The sequence below is a fragment of the Tursiops truncatus genome, chromosome 17 (genome assembly GCF_011762595.2).
Source record: "Tursiops truncatus isolate mTurTru1 chromosome 17, mTurTru1.mat.Y, whole genome shotgun sequence".
Lineage (NCBI taxonomy): Eukaryota > Metazoa > Chordata > Mammalia > Artiodactyla > Delphinidae > Tursiops > Tursiops truncatus.
Genome location: NC_047050.1, coordinates 23,166,062 through 23,183,606, shown reverse-complemented (window position 1 = coordinate 23,183,606; position 17,545 = coordinate 23,166,062). Strand labels below are relative to the sequence as shown.

At 41.9% G+C, this 17,545-nt stretch overlaps 1 protein-coding gene across 3 annotated transcripts in view; it reads left to right on the top strand.

Annotated features, from left to right (window-relative positions):
• Positions 1-17,545, top strand: part of TPD52 (tumor protein D52) — a 119,189-nt gene that overhangs the window by 76,395 nt on the left and 25,249 nt on the right. For all 3 annotated transcript variants that reach the window (XM_073794549.1, XM_019926280.3, XM_073794548.1), the window contains exon 2: positions 13,606-13,721. In XM_073794549.1, coding sequence (XP_073650650.1) covers positions 13,606-13,721 — 116 coding nt within the window. The remainder of the gene's footprint in view (positions 1-13,605; positions 13,722-17,545) is intronic.

Here is a 17,545-nt window from a genome sequence, read left to right as displayed (position 1 = left end):
TTCTGATCACCTTGAGTTCATTGAGCTCATAAATAACAAAAATGGGGGAATCCGAACGCTTCTGGTCACCTATGTAATTTATGAAGATCCCCCCTCCCCCCAGTCTTGTCTTCGCAAAAATGAGGCTTAAGCATCTGAAACACTGACTAAATTCAAGGTTCTGCTAAGGGAGGGCCTGGATTTTGTTCTGGAATACTGTGAGCAACATGCAGAGATATCCAGGTGAGAGATTTTAAGAGAAAAACTCAAAGCTGCTAGACCTTTGGAAGCAGTCATTGCTTCCCAGGTGCTGCTCTAAGATTGCTCTGCAGGCCCGGAGCCACCATCAAGGAAGGGCTCAGTTTATCGGTACCGGCAGCACGGAGCTGGAAGCAGCCTTGGCCACGTCCAGGCCAATCCCCTCACTTTACAGCTAACACTTGGAGACAGTTAAACGACCTCTGTGACTTGCCAGAGAGGTAAGCAGATTTTCCTAGAAGTTAATATTTCCCTTACTAACGAAGAGTAGGTCACATTTCTCTCTTCTTAAGCTTAAAAAGTGGGTAAATTAGGAAAAAGATGATAAAGGCCACAACACGAAACCTAGTTGTAAGTATTTTGGGGAGCACGCTGAAGCAGCATGCCTCTCGCCATTGGTCACAATCCGTGGCCACCTGTGGGGGTGTAGTTTGGATTTCCAGGAATGGAAAATCGTTGACAGTAACAGGGTAGAGCTGATCTCCAGCAGTTGGGGACTGGCAGGCAGCAGCTGGGTGCCTGTCCCCAAAGGATGACCTCCTCCATCCTCACCTCTCAGTCCTATGTGTAGGAAATGCTTCAAGAGCAACACACAGTAGGAAGTTAGAGCTCAATGACAGAGTGAAGCCTAAGTGACATTGGCCGTGGGAGCTGGGACCGTAGTGACCTGACCTCAGTTAGATCTTGGTGATCAGTGTGCAAGGCTTCGAGATTCCCAGGAGGATTCTGCCGCTCGTTTGAGGTATCTCTCAGTCTTTTTATGTCTCTGTTCCACCTCCTTTTACTTTTCCCAGCTGTAGTATTTGCTGCCTTTGGATGTTTTCTGTTAAAACAGAAGCAGTGGGTAGGGTTGAGTGTGTCTCTAGGCAGATTTTGAACAATTACCTCCCCAATTCCTACTAGCAATCTGTAAGAGTCTGGGCTCATGGGATTCGACACAGAATGATTAAAAAAAAAAAAAAAAGCAGTGAACAACAAAAACTGAAAACAAACTCGTGTACCCACCAGTGCTCATGAGATTTATTAGTTTGTGATAATTAAAGAAAAAGGAACAGTGGAGAGAGCAGTAAAACAAACAGAAACCCCCATAAGCAGTCACCTAGTAAGAACATGGTGATTCTAAAATAAGCAAATCAAAGTGGGGATCTCCAGTCTCTGTGCCCAGGACTACTCGGGGCACAAGAAGCTTGCAAATCCGTTTGAACGTCAAGTGTGAGGCGTAGGTGGAATGAGTACTGTCTTCTGTATGTGTGCAGCCTTTGTATTTCTAGATAGGAGTGCTTAGGATGGATTCCTACATTATAAATCCATTTAAAAGCTCACGTGGCTATTGACCACTACGCATTTTCCTAATCAGCAGACAAGTAGTACAAAAAAAGGACTGATGTTAAAAGGAATCATAGGGCTTCCCTGGTGGCGCAATGGTTGAGAGTCCGCCTGCCGATGCAGGGGACACGGGTTCGTGCCCCGGTCGGGGAAGATCCCACATGCCGCGGAACGGCTGGGCCCGTGAGCCATGGCCGCTGGGCCTGCGCGTCCGGAGCCTGTGCTCCGCAATGGGAGAGACCACAACAGTGAGAGGCCCGCGTACCGCAAAAAAAAAAAAAAAAAAAGGAACCATACTCAGAAAGGCTGGGAACACTGATCTGAAAAACATATTCTTTGATATTTATCCAAAATGCCATCATGGGGCAAATGAGAAGGTAACAAGATTTAATCTGTGGGTAGAATGTTCCTCAGAAGCAATCTGAGTGAAGGACAGGATGAGGGCCAGTGCCTGGAACAAAAAGAGGTCTTTTATCAGGGACTTTAAAACTCTCTTGGTACAGCCAGCCCACGTTCAGAAATGCCATATACTTCTTGATCCACAACTCTCATAGATACAAATGTCAATAGCTGAAGCAGAATCCTGTGAAACAGAACTTATCCTTACTATGTGTGATGTACTCTGATATATTATTCCATTTCTTCTTTTAAAAATGCTCATTTGGTACTGCTAAATGGATTTCACAGTGCATAGTTTGAAAAACACCGATTTCAGATTCTGGAATACAAAGCTCCATTAGGGGTGTCAGTCTTTTGTTCACTGCTTTTCCCCCAGCACCTGGAACAGTGCTTGACAGCTGTGGTTCAACAAGTATTGTTGGTTGAATGAATGAGTGAATGAATGAATGAATGAAATGAAACTGGCAAAGAGTAAATCACACTGCAGTTCATTTTACAGATGTGAACATGGAGGCCAAGAGAGGTGTTAAGTCCCTGAATCACAAAGTTTAGCCTAAGTCGGGACTCATACTCACCCTCAGTTCTCAAACCAGTGTGTGTTTTTTTTTTTTTCCTTTGGTTTGTTTGTTTTTTGATCACAGGAAATCTCCACCTGTCTGGTAACGGATATCATACAACAGGTTAATCATTTAAGGCCTAACCTTTCCTTTGGTCAAGGGTCTTAAGTGGGGTAGTTTGTTGATTCCTCATGTGCTGCTTGGACCTGAACTTCCCATGTTGCCATGCGGTCAGCAGAGTGGCCTCACAGCTGGTTTCCTTGGCTGCGTTTTTCTCTTCCATCCTGTGAACATCTACAAGGAAAACTTCCCAAATGTTATTTATGTAGACTCACTCATTCTCTTAAGGATTTTCTAACGTACAGAAAGATGCAGCCCTAGTTTATAAAAAAAAAACCCTTTGGTTATTTCTAGTGGTTTCAGGAAATAGGAACCATTTAAAACTCTGACATTTTAGTTTCGTGCTGTCGTATTTGACACTCTAACAACACGGGAAAAACTCGAACTGAAATGTCCTTTTCATTCTCTTTTATACCCCTTCTTGATTTCTACTCTGTGCCATTCTCTCTTCTTTTTAGGGAAGGAGTCATCACTTCTTGAAAGTTTTTCAGGATTGTCAAGGTCTTAAATAGCAAATATATGGTTTACAAAATAAAAATCTGAGCAGAATTGAAGAGATGTAGAACCTTCTTATTCCTACAGAGGAGATTTGAGGATGGAGTGACTTCCCCGTTGGGGATCCCCAAATTCCTCCATGGCTGACCTTTCACCCCCTTTCATGGAGTGCCCCAGTTTTGCCAGTTTTACACTTGATTGGGTCTGTGGGGACAGATGGCTCTGAAATAATTGGCTAAAGATTTTTTTTCCTCTTTCTCTCTTTTTTTTGTTTTTTTAAGATGAAGGAGATTCAAGGGTCAGTTTAAGAATATCTGGAGAGAGGTTAACTGGTTTTATCAATATGATTCTGGATACAAATTTGAAAGATTCTTGGTATGGTGAAAACTGCATGCTGTGGGATTGGTTCTAACTCTTGGAACTCCAGCAAGTGTGTTGGGAAATAAAACCTTGAGATAAATTCTTTCCTCATTAACAAAGAATGTGTTCTTCATTATGTTTCTTACACACTTGTGTTAATTAGGACTTTAAAATTGTTTCTATATTAACCATAATTAGTTATTCATCTTTACAATATATTGCAGATCCAAAAAACAAAAAATCTGGAGAGGCACATGAAACATTTGAAAATATGAATATGTTCTCCCTTTGCTGTCTTTTCTTCCTCCTCCACTCTTCCTGGGAAGTGAAGTTCGGGGAGGGTGACCTTTTTTCTTGGGCAGGAAGTTGACTGCTGTGTCGGGCCCTGTTTTCAGAGTTGAGTCCCAGGAGCACGGTGGCCCGTCTGGCCAGAGAGCTCTCTTCCCCCTTTTGCGTCGGTGCTGTCTGCCTCCCCTCCCTGGCTTGCAGGAATTTCCTCTTTGATGACCCTGTCACTGCCCAGTTCATCTCCTGGGTTCCTGGGTCGCCCCCCTGGGTGGAGTGACTCGAGTTTCCTCAGCTTTCTTGTTGCTTGCTGTCTCCATGACAATTACTCCACTCATTTTTCTCTCCTCAGGTTTTACTGTTCTCACCATGAGCAAATATGGGAAAATCACAGCCTTAAGGAGTATCAAGGTTTCACAGCCCGTGCTCCTGAATCTCTTTCTTCTGAAAATAATCAATGTCAAATAGCAGGTGTCAGAGGCTCCCTTGCCCGAAGTCAGTGGGGAACTTTTGCCCCCCTGTGGGCATTTGGCCACATCTGGAGGAGATTTCAAGACGGTTTGGTTGCTACTGCTGGGTGCAGGAGGGGCTGCTGCAGACACTGAGTGGGTGGATGCCTGGGATGCCCATGGGACGCTGCATAGGATACCCCCTGCCAAGAACTGTCCTGCTCTAAATGTCCACCATGTCACAGTTGGGAAGCCTCGTCTTAAGTGGGTCCTTTGCTTTTAGGGTCTCTTAAGGATAACGACTTTGGTGTGAGGACCTCCAAGTATTCCTCCCCCTCTTCTGGATTTTGTTACATCCGGAAACAAAGAATAAGGCACGGAAAGTTGGAGCCCCAAGCACAGACCTTTAAGGGGAAAAATTTTTATCTTGTGATCTTTGTGGATATGACCACTAAAGATATTTTGAACTATATGTTTTATATATATATATATATATATATATATATATATATATATTTTTTTTTTTTTTTTTTTTTTTTGGTGGTATCTCTAGGTTAAAAAAGGGGCTGCGTATTTCTTCTTGGATATGCTTAAAGAAAACAACCCCAGAGACTGAAATTTCTTATTCTTCCTCTTGTCTTAAAGCCATCGTTGCCTCTTTGAAGACTGTGTAAGAGAGGTGTATACAGTTTTACTTTCCAGAGAAGCTTCTAGGCCTTGATTATCCTCTTACAAATTCTCCCTTGGGTAGACAGTGTTAACATTCAGACTTCAATAGCCGATACCTTACACTTCTCTTGTGGCACCTTCTTCCCTCCTAACTGAATGTTCCTGGAGGTGGCTGATGTTATATTCTTCCTGCTCTGAGACCATTAGCGCCCCACCTATTCAACCACGGAGCGTTTGCCGTGTACACACCTTCTGTGTAACGTGAAGGTAGGTGCCCTGCTCCAAATGGTAGCAATCTATTAGATTATGTATGACGCAGAGTTGTATTGCTTCAGAAAAGTGACATTTTACGTCTGTTTTAAATAGGTAAACCTTTTTAGGTGAAAGCAGTGAAGTGAGAATGAAATACATAAAATAAAAAGAGGGGCAAGGTAGACCAGGATGGGAGACGGGGATCCTATCTCTCCCTCTGACTCCACGGGGTGCCTTCCTTCAATTCATTTATTCAGAGAGTATTGCTGAGTGTCTCCTGTGTGCCAGACACTCTGCACCAGATACTGTGCGGGGCCGAAGCTACGTGTTCGGAGCGCAGTGCTAAGGTCAAATACTGCCCAGCTGGCTGTGTTCTAAGTACAGTGGGCAATATACAGAGGGGTATTAGGCCCAGAGCAGCCCGGGCCACGAGGTCTGGAGAATTTCCTCCAAGAGCAGGAGACTTTTCCTACTGGTTTATTGAAATGAATGGGACTTGGAAATAAGGAGAGGGTTTCAGGAAGAGAAAATAACATGTGCAAAGACAGAAAGGAGAGCATGATGTGGAAAGAGAGGGTGGAGGTGGTTGTACGACATCGTGAATGTAATTAATGCCGCTGACCTTCATGCTTAAAAATGGTTAAGATGGCAAATTGTATGTTATATATTTTACCATAATAAAAAAGTCAGAGGGGAAAAATAAGTAGGGGAGGCAGCTTATCTTAACTCACTTCTTAATACGTTCCTTAAAAAAAAATAAACCCGTCAAATAACATGTTTGCAGAGGAACTGCAGTTTGGAAGATGCAGTGAGCGCACGGGGGTGGGTGTGGGCGTGAGGACAGTAGCAGGAGATGGGATAGGTGGGCTCCAGATTGTCAAGAGCAGTGAGCTTTACTAGCAGGTGGGCAGCCATACAAGGACGTATGGCAGGCAAGGAGTGCCGTGGTCAGAGTCATGTTTTAGAAAGATCCCTCTGTTGGCAGGGCAGTGAATGGATTGGAGGGGACAGAGACCATCAAGGAGCTTTGGGGGCAAGAATCTAAGCAAAACATGGGAAGAGCCTTGACTAAGGCAGGGGTAGTGGGATTGGTGGTGGAGGGTGAAGTGGACTCCTTGGGAGAGGGAGATGGAGGTGCATCTCAGAGAGGTAGGAAAAAACGCAGGGAGGACAGTGGGAGGTATCAGGACCGGAGACTTCAGAGTGAGGTTCAGTCTGCGCTACCTAGAGATGTCAGATGAGATCGTGACGGAGGACTGTCCTTAGCTGAAGGGGCGGAGGAGGGGCAGATGCTGACGGAGGGGTTGGAGAGTGATGGGAAGTGAGGAAGTGAGCTTTGTGAATCAAGCGTCGTGGAGGAGGAGAGAGGAAATCGCCAGGACGACTTGTAGGACCTAGGAAGGTGAAACAGCAAATCCTTATCGAACACTGAGTATGTGCCCACCCTTGATTTCGTGGTCTTTTAAAATATTCTTATAAAAAGAGAGCTAGGTGGAATTATTGCCTTTTTATTTATTTATTTATTTTTTTGCGGTACGTGGTCCTCTCACTGTTGTGGCCTCTCCCGTTGCGTAGCACAGGCTCCGGACGCGCAGGCTCAGCGGCCATGGCTCGTGGGCCCGGCCGCTCCGCGACATGTGGGATCTTCCCGGACCAGGGCACGAACCCGCGTCCGCCTGCATCGGCAGGCGTACTCCCAACCACTGCGCCACCAGGGAAGCCCCTGCCTTTTTATTTTTTAAACAGGTAACGGGGTTTGGGGCTCAGTTTCCTGGGGCTCAGTTCCCTGGGGCTACCATAACAAAGTGCCCCAGACCGAGCAGCTTAAAACAACAGAAATTTATTATTTTTACGGTTTTGGAGGCTGGAAGTCCAAAATCAAGGTGTCAGCGGGGCCATGCTCCCTCTGCCACCTGCAGGGACATCCTTCCTTGCCTCTTCCTAGCTCCCTGCTGGTAACCCCTGGCTTGCCTTGGCAGGCAGCTGCATCTCTCCAGTCTCTGCCCTCCAGCATCACACAGTGTGCTCCCTGTGTCTCTGTGCGCTCTGGGTCTTTATATGATGTTCTCTCCGGGTCCCAGTGTTCAGACTTCCTTTTACTTATAAGGACATCAGCCACTGGATCAGAGCCCACCTAAATCCAGTATGATATCATCTTGATTACATCTGCAACAACCCGGTTTCCAAATAAAGACACATTTATGGGTCCTGGGAGTTGGAAGTAGAAGGTATCTTTTTTTGGGGGGTGGGGGAGATGTAAGTCAACCCACAACACCATCTAGTTTTAAAAATCTCTGCCCTGTGTTTCCTGTCTTTACGCAGTGAAGTGTTTGGATTTAAATGATCCAAAATTCTTTTCAGATCTAAAAGTGTATGAAAATGGTTAAAATTTTTTTAGTTGATAATCATAGAAAGTCTTGAAGGGAAATAGTTGGCCTTGATTGGGAAAAAAAAAAAAAGGTGAAAGACGAAGAACTGAAGGGAAGAGAGAACTGTTTAGGGTTCCACTATAGGGGCTGCACCCACCACACCTGAGCAGGGAGGTACCCACCAAACTCTCAACTGTAGCTTAGTTTTAATTGTAGGTTCTAAATATGTATCAAAAAAGCTTTACTTCCTTCCCTGGTTGAAATTTTTGGGACTATGTAGCAAATGGATGGCTATGCATGGGGTGGGAGGAGAATGGAGGAAAGAGAAACTTATTAGTTGGAACAAATCTTTAGCAAATAAGTCAGTTCAAGTGAAATATTTATGAACGTTTGCTTTATTTTGGGCGCTATGAGTCCTGAGGTGAAAAGATAAGAGTGTGACGTCAGGACCTTGTTTTCTGGAACTGGAGACTGTTCAAGACTGAAGTCTTTTCCCCATTATTCCTCGTTCTTCCCCACTGTTCTCACTCCTCAGACATGTTTCCACTGAAGCAAAACACTAAGAACTTCATTTTCCTCAAAGTACTAACAAATTCTCTGACGTCCAAAGTATCATGTTTCATCACATCAAAGACACCACAGATTTTACGAATTTTACGATGTACCATTATTTTATGTTTCATTAAGGGAAAAAATTGCTGCAAGTTAAACTAAAAAACAATGTTTTCACTTAAAATTAGCTTATTTTAAGTGAAAACAAATTTTATTTTAAGTAAAATTGTCACTTAAAATTTTATGCTTATTTTTTCAGATTTATTCAGACATATACATTGATCATAACACTCCTCTGCATACTTTTTTTTTTTTTTTTTTGCGGTACGCGGGCCTCTCACTGTTGTGGCCTCTCCCGTTGCAGAGCACAGGCTCTGGACGCGCAGGCTCAGCGGCCATGGCTCACGGGCCCGGCCGCTCCGCGGCATGTGGGATCTTCCCGGACCGGGGCACGAACCCGTGTCCCCTGCATCGGCAGGTGGACTCTCAACCACTGCGCCACCAGGGAAGCCCCCGTGCATACTTTTTAAAGTCAGCTCAGTTCAAGTTTTCCTGAAACATCTTCACGTGCATCGCCTGACTTATCTGAGTTCCCTTTCAGTTAGAAATACTCCATGTCTGTTTTATTTATCTTGCTCTCACAAAACGCCTGTGATACAGCCTTTCTTAGAAGAGAGGCCTGTGATTTTTCTAAGCCGCTGACACCCATTTTGCACATTTTGAGGCATAGCTACAGGTGACAATCAGCGATGCCACAAGGACTGCCTAGCTGGCTGGCTGTACAATGATCTCCAGTTCAAAGATGTAAAATGTAGAAGAAAAAATTGTGTCTCAGGACTGAAGGGGCACCGTTCTCCTGGTTCATCCCCATCGCTCCCTTGGCAGTGGGTCTCCCACCTGGGCAGCCAACACTTCTCCTGTCCGTGGGCTTCAGGCTCTCCTCCCCAGATGAAACTCTTCAGGGTGATCCCATGCATGCAACTGAAGACAGGCTGGCAATCTGTTTGCAGAACTAGAAGAAGAATTAAGCAAGTGGCTAAAATGTTAGTAACCTGATGGAACGAATTATCACTGATTTGCAGTCACTTGGGCTTGATAATGGTATCTGTGACTTTCAAGCCAGGCACCCCGTGTGTTCTCACACTTGCAGGGAACAAAAAGCCCTCTGCTTCCAGCTTCCCTTCTGACCTGCTGTTTGTTCCCCCTGCTCTTTGGAATTTCTCTACGAAAAGTGTACATGAAGGAGTAAGAGGTTAGAGTCAGAAAGACCTGCGTTTTAATTTCTGTGACTCTGGGCACATTACTGAACCTCAGAGAACCTCAGTTTCCTAATGGAAGTAAATACTGCAAATACAGCTTTGCTCATTGGGTGTTGGTTGTAAGATTCTTGCCCTTTTTTTTTTTTTTTTAGATAATATGTAAATGTGTCACCCCTCACGGTGGCTGTTATATTAGATCTCAATAAATATGTCATATTTTCTCCCTCTTCTCTGTCTTTTAAAAATAGATTTCTGTCAGACTCTGAGGAGGAACATTAAAATTAATGATCAAATAAGAATTTTTGAATTATTTGTAGTTTTTAGTAATCTATATTTAAAAAAAATTTATTGGAATATAGTTGCTTTACAAGGTTGTGTTGATTTCTACTGTACAGCAAAGTGAATCAGCTATACGTATACATATATCCCCTTTTTTGGATTTCCTTCCCATTTAGGTCACCACAGAGCACTGAGTAGAGTTCCCTGTGCTATACAGTAGGTTCTCATTAGTTATCAGTAATCTATACCGATATACATTTCCATGTCCCAACTTTCATGTTATGAATGAGAAATTAATATCTTTTTTCCAGCATGCCAGATTCTACCTCTGCAATAAATACTCTACTCTTACTGAACATATACGATATGGGATAATACCTAGAAACACATAACAAGGTTTGAGGAAACTATATGGTTGGAAATGATTAAAAGACTGCTTTTGATATACTCTACCATTTTTTACAGAGTCTTATTTATTATTGCCTCTAGGTATCTCCCAAGTCTGACCTTCAGCCCCCTACTCTTGTCTTTATTTGTGCTTTGTACAATGAATGATTTGAAGTTTTATTTTCACATTAAAATATTCAGGTTCAGAGTCCTAACTCCACCATGTATTCAGGTATGTTACCATGGGCAAGTTGCTTAACCTCTGTAAGCTTCAGTTTCCTCATCTGTAAATGGTGATGGTGATCCTTGTCTCACAGAAGGGTTGCAAGTAAATGATGTAATGTATTGGGACCACTTAGCTCAGATTTGGATATAAATAGAATGCACTTTGTGGTGGCGGCTATGGTTATTAATAATTTTCCTAAGTCATGACTGTTAGGTTTTGCAGGTGATTTCGATATCTATGTTTCTGTTCTTCCTTCATGTCCTTAATTTTCCAATTTTTTCCCTAGTCGATGATCCTAAAACAAACCTCGCCTTTAAATTTTAATATTGATAATTTGCTGCCACCTACAGGCTAATACGAAAAAAGCAGAACGTGTAATTACCAGCTTTCTTAGACTGAGTATAAAATCCCAAGGTCATCTTGGAGGTCCGGAAGCTAACTGTGGACAACCCCAGAACGCCCTTTTCTGAGATTCTTATTTTCCCTGGTAGCTCAACTAAATTCTTGATTAATATCAGAATCCTCTTAGATTCTTTCTGGAATTGGGCAGTTACGCGTAAAGCATTATTAGTAATCAGATATTGCATCTTCCCCCATAGGTAGATCTGCAAAACAGTGTTTATTAAAAAGTGTGAAAGAAGCTTTGCTATTTAAGGCATGGTTTAGCACCTGAGTTTTTTGTTTGTTTATTTATTTATTTGGCTGCATCGGGTCCTGGTTGCGGCACCCAGGCTCTCGGTAGTGGTGCGCAGGCTCTAGAGCGCGCAGGCCTGGTTGCCCTGCGTCATGTGGGATCTTAGTTCCCTGACCGGGGATCAAACCTGCATCCCCTGCATTGGAAGGCAGATTCTTAACCATGGACCACCAGGGAAGTCCCAGCACCTGAGTTTTCTTGCGCTTTGTTGGGTCCTGTCCTAGTTGGAGAACTTGAGAGGGTCTGAGCAAAACATTAAAAATAAAATAATGTTTGAAATGAACTCTGTTGTGGTTCTTATTCTCTTGCCTCATACGATTGCTGCCTGTATGCTTGTATCCCATCCTCAGTCTCACGCTCCTTTGTCGAATAATCTGGTATAGGGCATACATTAGCAAGCGCACATGGACCCTCCTCAGTGGTTTCTGGCCGTACATAGCATGGCACCGTGTCCGCAGTTTGATATGACTCAAGCTGGAGTAAGAGGTTCCAGTGCCAGATAGCAGGGGATGGGGCCAGTGAGGCTTGTGTGCTAAACTACGTGGTCGAAGTTGCTTTGAAAAGGACAAGGAGCTACTAAAGGAACCATTTTAAGCTGGAGAGTGACATGATGAGATTTCTATCAGTACTTGGGCAATCTGCTTGAAGATATTTTAGAGGGGACCCGCAGAAGCGCTATTCATGGAGGCTTTCGATCCACTGATTGTACCTGTCACGTATTGTCTTTGCATGAGAGGACTTGAAGGAGATCCTATTTGCCACTCTAGTTTGTGGTTTTTGAATTGTTTTATTTGTGTTACTTTTATGCCTTTAACAATTCTGTAAACACCTTTCAGGTAGGCACTGTTATGCTACTAATTATTGTTATTGTAATTATCAACTGCTCTTATGCAGTTAATATACAATAGATCATGTGCAAGTGTCTGTACCTTTTACACAATGTACGTACGTATACCCCTCCCGGGCTTGCCATGGCGCTGGCTGCTTGTCAAACAGCGTGCTCGTTCTCTGTCGGTCTTCCTCTCTGCCTGCCTCTTAAGTCTGTCATCTGCCACCTGGCATCCTGCTTTGGGCGGATGCCACATTGCCACTGTGGTGAAACCAGCTCTTCCCAGAAGTGGACGTGAGGGCTGGTGGGGAACAGTGTGGTCCCTGGAATGCTCACTGGCAGAAAGAGGCAAAGAGCAGGAAGAGGAGGAGACCTTTTCCTGGTTCCCCGTGCAAAAAAGCTGTTGCCAGAGGAGACTGTGAACGCCCACAGCTGGGGCATGGGAATGGGTGGCAGGACTGCGACCAGGGTAAGGCGAGCGAGCCCTCGCCTCAGGTGTAGAATTTAAGGGGGCATCGAAAAGCCCTGCAATCAAGATGAGTATTATGTTAATGCGGTGTTTTAAGAAGATTAAAATGGAAGGAATCCATGATGAACAACATACTAGCATTTTAAATAAAGACGAGATCAGTACCAGTGCTATGAAAAGCCACCTTTGGAGCCTGAGGCAAAAGGAAAAATCAACCATACTGAGCCTGTCTATTTAAAAATTTGGTACTTTGTTCACCGTGGATTCTTTGAATTAACTTTGATTTTTAAAAAATATTACATTAAAATATTAAAATAATTTATATTGAGGTTTTTTAGTGCCCTCTTAAATTTATCACCCAAGGTTCAGGGGCCTCACTGCCCACGCTCTTAGCCTTGTACTTGGTTGGTTGGGCAGAAGAGAGGGGAGACTTGCCGAGAGGCAGGTGGCTTCCTGGCTACTCTCTGAAAATACCGAGTTCTTCCTGATGGATGAGTAGACATTGGCTCTGTTCCAGGGCAATGGGTGTGGCAGGATTGGTCATAAATAGTGTTTTGGTAGAAATATTATGTGGGTGTTGGTCATTTCTCTGAGTATATAATTTAGGATTTTTAAAAGGGTATCTGGATGAGATACATATTTTTTAAAAGCTACAAGAAGGTGTCTCCTACTTCCACTAACTAAGGGAAAGAAATGGAATAAAATTTCTTTAGATAGTTCTTCACTGAGGCTGTTAAGAGTTGAATCTGATTAGTAGAGGAAGCTAAAGACATTTACAGTCTCCTTCCTTTGGTTACTATGAATTATTAGTCATGCTGATTGACTAGTTAAGCATTTAAGGTCTTGGGAAGATCCCATTCTTGGCCTCTTAACTCTTCTGCTTTGCAGTAACTATATTGTGACTGGAGAAATGAACAGAAGCAGAGAGGGTGCTGTATTTTTTTTTTTTTTGCTGCGGTATGCGGCCCTCTCACTGTTGTGGCCTCTCCCGTTGCGGAGCACAGGCTGCGGACGCTCAGGCTCAGCAGCCATAGCGCATGAGCCCAGCTGCTCCGTGGCATGTGGGATCTTACCGGACCGGGGCACGAACCCGTGTCCCCTGCATCGGCAGGCGGACTCGAAACCACTGCGCCACCAGGGAAGCCCGGCGCTGTAGTTTTTAAATTCATATTTTGGCAGGGTGTCATTTGTTGGTTTTTAGTGGTTAGGTCAGACTTTTTTTTTTGGTGTGTTCCTGGGACAGCCACATCATTTGAAGGTGTAGAAAAATGAGGTGTGGCTCTAACCTAATTGGCTTTATTCTGGCTGGGGCAGTGGAGGAGCCCAAAGGAGAATTTTACTTAGCTTTCATACCTTACAGACTTTTTTTTTTTTTTTGAAATCTCCAACAAGGTCTACTGAGAACAGACCCAGTACCCGAGGAAGGAGAAGATGTTGTTGCCACTATCAGTGCCACTGAGACCCTATCAGAGGAGGAGAGAGAAGAGCTAAGAAGAGAACTTGCAAAGGTAAAGGCGCAATCCTTCTGGAACTTCATGTTTTGCACTTACTATATTGTCTTTTGTTTTTCTAAAGCACATGGTAATATCGTAGACTCAGGGCAGAGAAAGCAACATGTGTTTACTCTCCTAGAGATCTTGAGTGGGGGAGAAGAGATGAGGGAGTGTGAGATCAGTTGGTTTTTATATGAGGGAAGGTAGGTACAGGTAAAGTGGATCTGAGAAGTAGGGTGTGAAGTGGGAAATGGATGAGGGCTACTAGTGAATATCTTCTAAGCGACCTCACTAACCCCGATGCGCTTGGCTTTTCGGCTGCTTCACTGACTTTTTTCTCCCCTTGGCAGTGTTGTGGATAGAGGTCCTTTGAACCTTCTTTCCATACCTTCCTCTCTTTTTTTTTTCTTAAAAGCAACCATTGTAAAGTGTACAGTTCAGTGGCATTCAGCATATTCACAGTGCTGTGCAATTATCATCTCTATCTAGCTCCAAACATTTTTAGCACATCCAGACGAGACCTCATATCACTAAGCTGGCATCCCGTTTTCCCTTCCTTAGCCCCTGGTGACAATTAATCTGCTTTCTCTCTCTATGGATTTACCTATTCTGAATATTTCATTTAAATGGAATCACATATCATGTGACTTTTGGTATCTGGCTTTTATCATTTAGTATAATGTTTTTGAGGTTCATCCTTGTTGAGCTTGTATTGGTACTTCACTGCTTTTTTGTGGCTGAATAATATTCCATTGTATTTATCTTCTGTATTTTGTTTATCTGTTCATCTGTTGATGGACATTTGGGTGGTTTCCACCTTTTGACTATTGTAGATTCTGAGCTAAGGGATATTTGTGGAAAACTACTTGTTCGAATACCTATTTCTAATTCCTTTGGGATATACCCAGAAGTAGAATTGCTCGTCACATGGTAATTCCATGGGTAACTTTTTTTTCAGACCTGCCAGACTGTTTTCACAGCAGGGACACCATTTCACATCTCCATCAGCAACTTCTGTACATCCTTGCCAGCATTTTTTATTTTCTGTCTTTTTGACTATAGCCATCTTAGTGAGTGTAAAGTGGTATCTCATTGTGGTTTTGATTTGTATTTCACTAATGACGAATGATATTGAGCATCTTTTCATGTGCTTATTAGTCGTTTATATGCCTTCTTTGGAGAAATGTCTATTCAAACCTCTGCCATGCTCTTAAAACATTATTTGCTTTTTTGTTGTTGAGCTGTAAGAGCTCTTCCTATATCCTGGATACTAGACCCTGATCAGAAATGTAATTTGCAACATTTTCTCCCATTCCATACATTGTCCTTTTACTTTCTTCATAGTGTCTTTTAAAAAAAAAAACTTATTTGGCTGTGCTGGATCTTAGTTGCGACATGCGGGATCTTTAGTTGCATCATGTGGGATCTAATTCCTTGACCAGGGATCAGACCTGGGCCCCCTGCATTGGGGGCACAGAGTCTTAGCCACTGGACCACCAGGGAGGTCCCTCTTCATAGTGTTTTAATGCACGAAGGTTTTAAAGTCTGATGAAGTCCAGTTTATTTTTTCTCTAGTTGCTTGTCCTTTTGGCATTACATCTAAGAATCCATTTCCCAAACTCAAATCATGAAGATTTACACTATGTTTTCTTCTAAAACTTCTCTCCTATATATAAGCCTGTGATCCATTTTGAGTTAATTTTTGTGTATGGTTTGTGGTAGGGTTCAACTTCATTCTTTCACATGTGACTTTAGTTTTGTTAGCACCACTTGTTGAGAGATTATCCTCAGTGAATGCTCTTGGCGTTCTTGTCAAAAATCATTTCACATAGATGTAAAGGTTTCTTTCTGGACTCTCAATTCTGATATATTCATCTATATGTCTGTCCTTCTGAGTATACCACACTCTTTTGATTACTATAGCTCTGTAGTAAGTTTTGAAATCGAGACGTGTGACTTTTTCACCTTTTTCTTCTTTTTCAAAATTGTTATTTAAGGTCTCTTGCAATTCTATATGAATTTAGAATCTACTTTTCTACCCACAAAAAAATGCCATTGGGATTTTGATAGGACTTGTATTGAATCTGAGGATTGATTTCGGGGAGTATTGCCACCTTAACAATATTAAATCTTACACTCCATGAATGTGGAGTGTTTTTTCATTTGTTTAGATCTTCTTTAATTCCTTTTAGCAATGTTTTATAGTTTTCAGTGTACAAATCTTATACTTCCTTAGTTAACCTTATATTGAAGTATTTTATTCTTTTTGATGTGATTATAAATGGAATTTTCTTAATTTACTTTTCAGAGTTTTCATTGCTACTGTATAGAAATACAGCTGAAGTTTCCATGTTAATCTTGTATACTGCAACTTTGCTGAATTTGCTTATTAGCTCTAATAGATTTTTTGTGCATTATTTAAGAATTTTCTATATATAAGATAATGCAGTTATCTTATATCTTATATTTTCTGCAGTTAAAGGTCATTTTACTCTTCCTTTCCATTTTAGATGCCTTTATTTATTTTTCTTCCCTATTGATCTGGATGAAACCTCAGTGCTATGTTGATTAGCAGCGGTGACAGTGGGCATCCCTGTCTTGTTCCTAATCTTGGGGGAAATGCTTTCAATATTTCCCCATTCAGTATGGTGATAGCTTTTGTTTTTTTTTATAAATGCACTTATTCATGTTGAGGAAGTTCCCTTCTCTTCCTAGTTTGTTCAGTGTTTTTTTCACGTTTTTTGTCAAATGCTTTTCTGCACCTTATTAAGATGATCATGTGTTCATCTTAATTCAATTAATATGGTATATTACATTGATTGATTTTCATATGTTGAATCATCCTTGCATTCCTAGGATAAATCCCACTTTATCCTAGGTGTATGTATTCTAGGTCATGGTGTATAATCCTTTTAATATGCTTCTGGATTTGGTTTGCTAGTATTTTGCTGAGTATTTTTGCACCTATATTCATGGGAGGGATTGACTTGAAGTTTTCTTGTGATATCTTTGTCTGGCTTTTGTATTATAGTAATGGTTGGCCTCTTGGAATGAGTTAGGAAGTTTTCCATTCTCTTCTATTTAGTGGAAGAATTTGAGAAGAATTGGCCTTATTTCTTCTTTGTTTGGTAGAATTCACCAGTGAAGCCTTCTGGTCTTGGACTTTTCTTTGTTGGAAGATTTTTGATTATTCGTGCGATTGCTTTACATGTTATAGATATGTTCAGATTGTCTATTTCTTCTTGGGTCAGTTTTGACCATTTGTGAATTTCTAGGATTGCATCCATTTCATTTAGATTATCTAGTTTGTTGGCATACAATTGTTCATAATATTTTCTTATAATCCTTTTTATTTCTATAAGGTTGGTAGTAGTGTCACCACTTATACTTCTGATTTTAGTTACTTGCATCTTCTCTTGTTTTTTTTCCTCTGTCAGTCTAGCTAAAGGTTTGTCAATCTTGTTGACCTTTTCAAGGAACAGCCTTTGACATCATTGATTTTTTGCTATTGTTTTTCTATTCTCTATTTTGCTTATATTTAATCTTTATTATTCTCTTTTGTTAGATTTGGGTTTAGTTTACACTTCTTTTTCTAGATCTGTAAGGGTGTAGAGTTAGGTTCTTGATTTGAAATCCTCTTTATTAATGTAGGCATTTGCAGCTATAACTTTTCCTCTGAGCGCTACTCCTACTACTTCTCATAAGTTTTAATATACTGTGTGTTTGTTTTCATTTGTCGCAAGGTATTTTATAATTTCCTTTGTGATTTCTTCTTTGACTCATTGGTGGTTTAAGAGTGTGCTGTTTAATTCTGATACATTTATGAATTTTCCAATTTT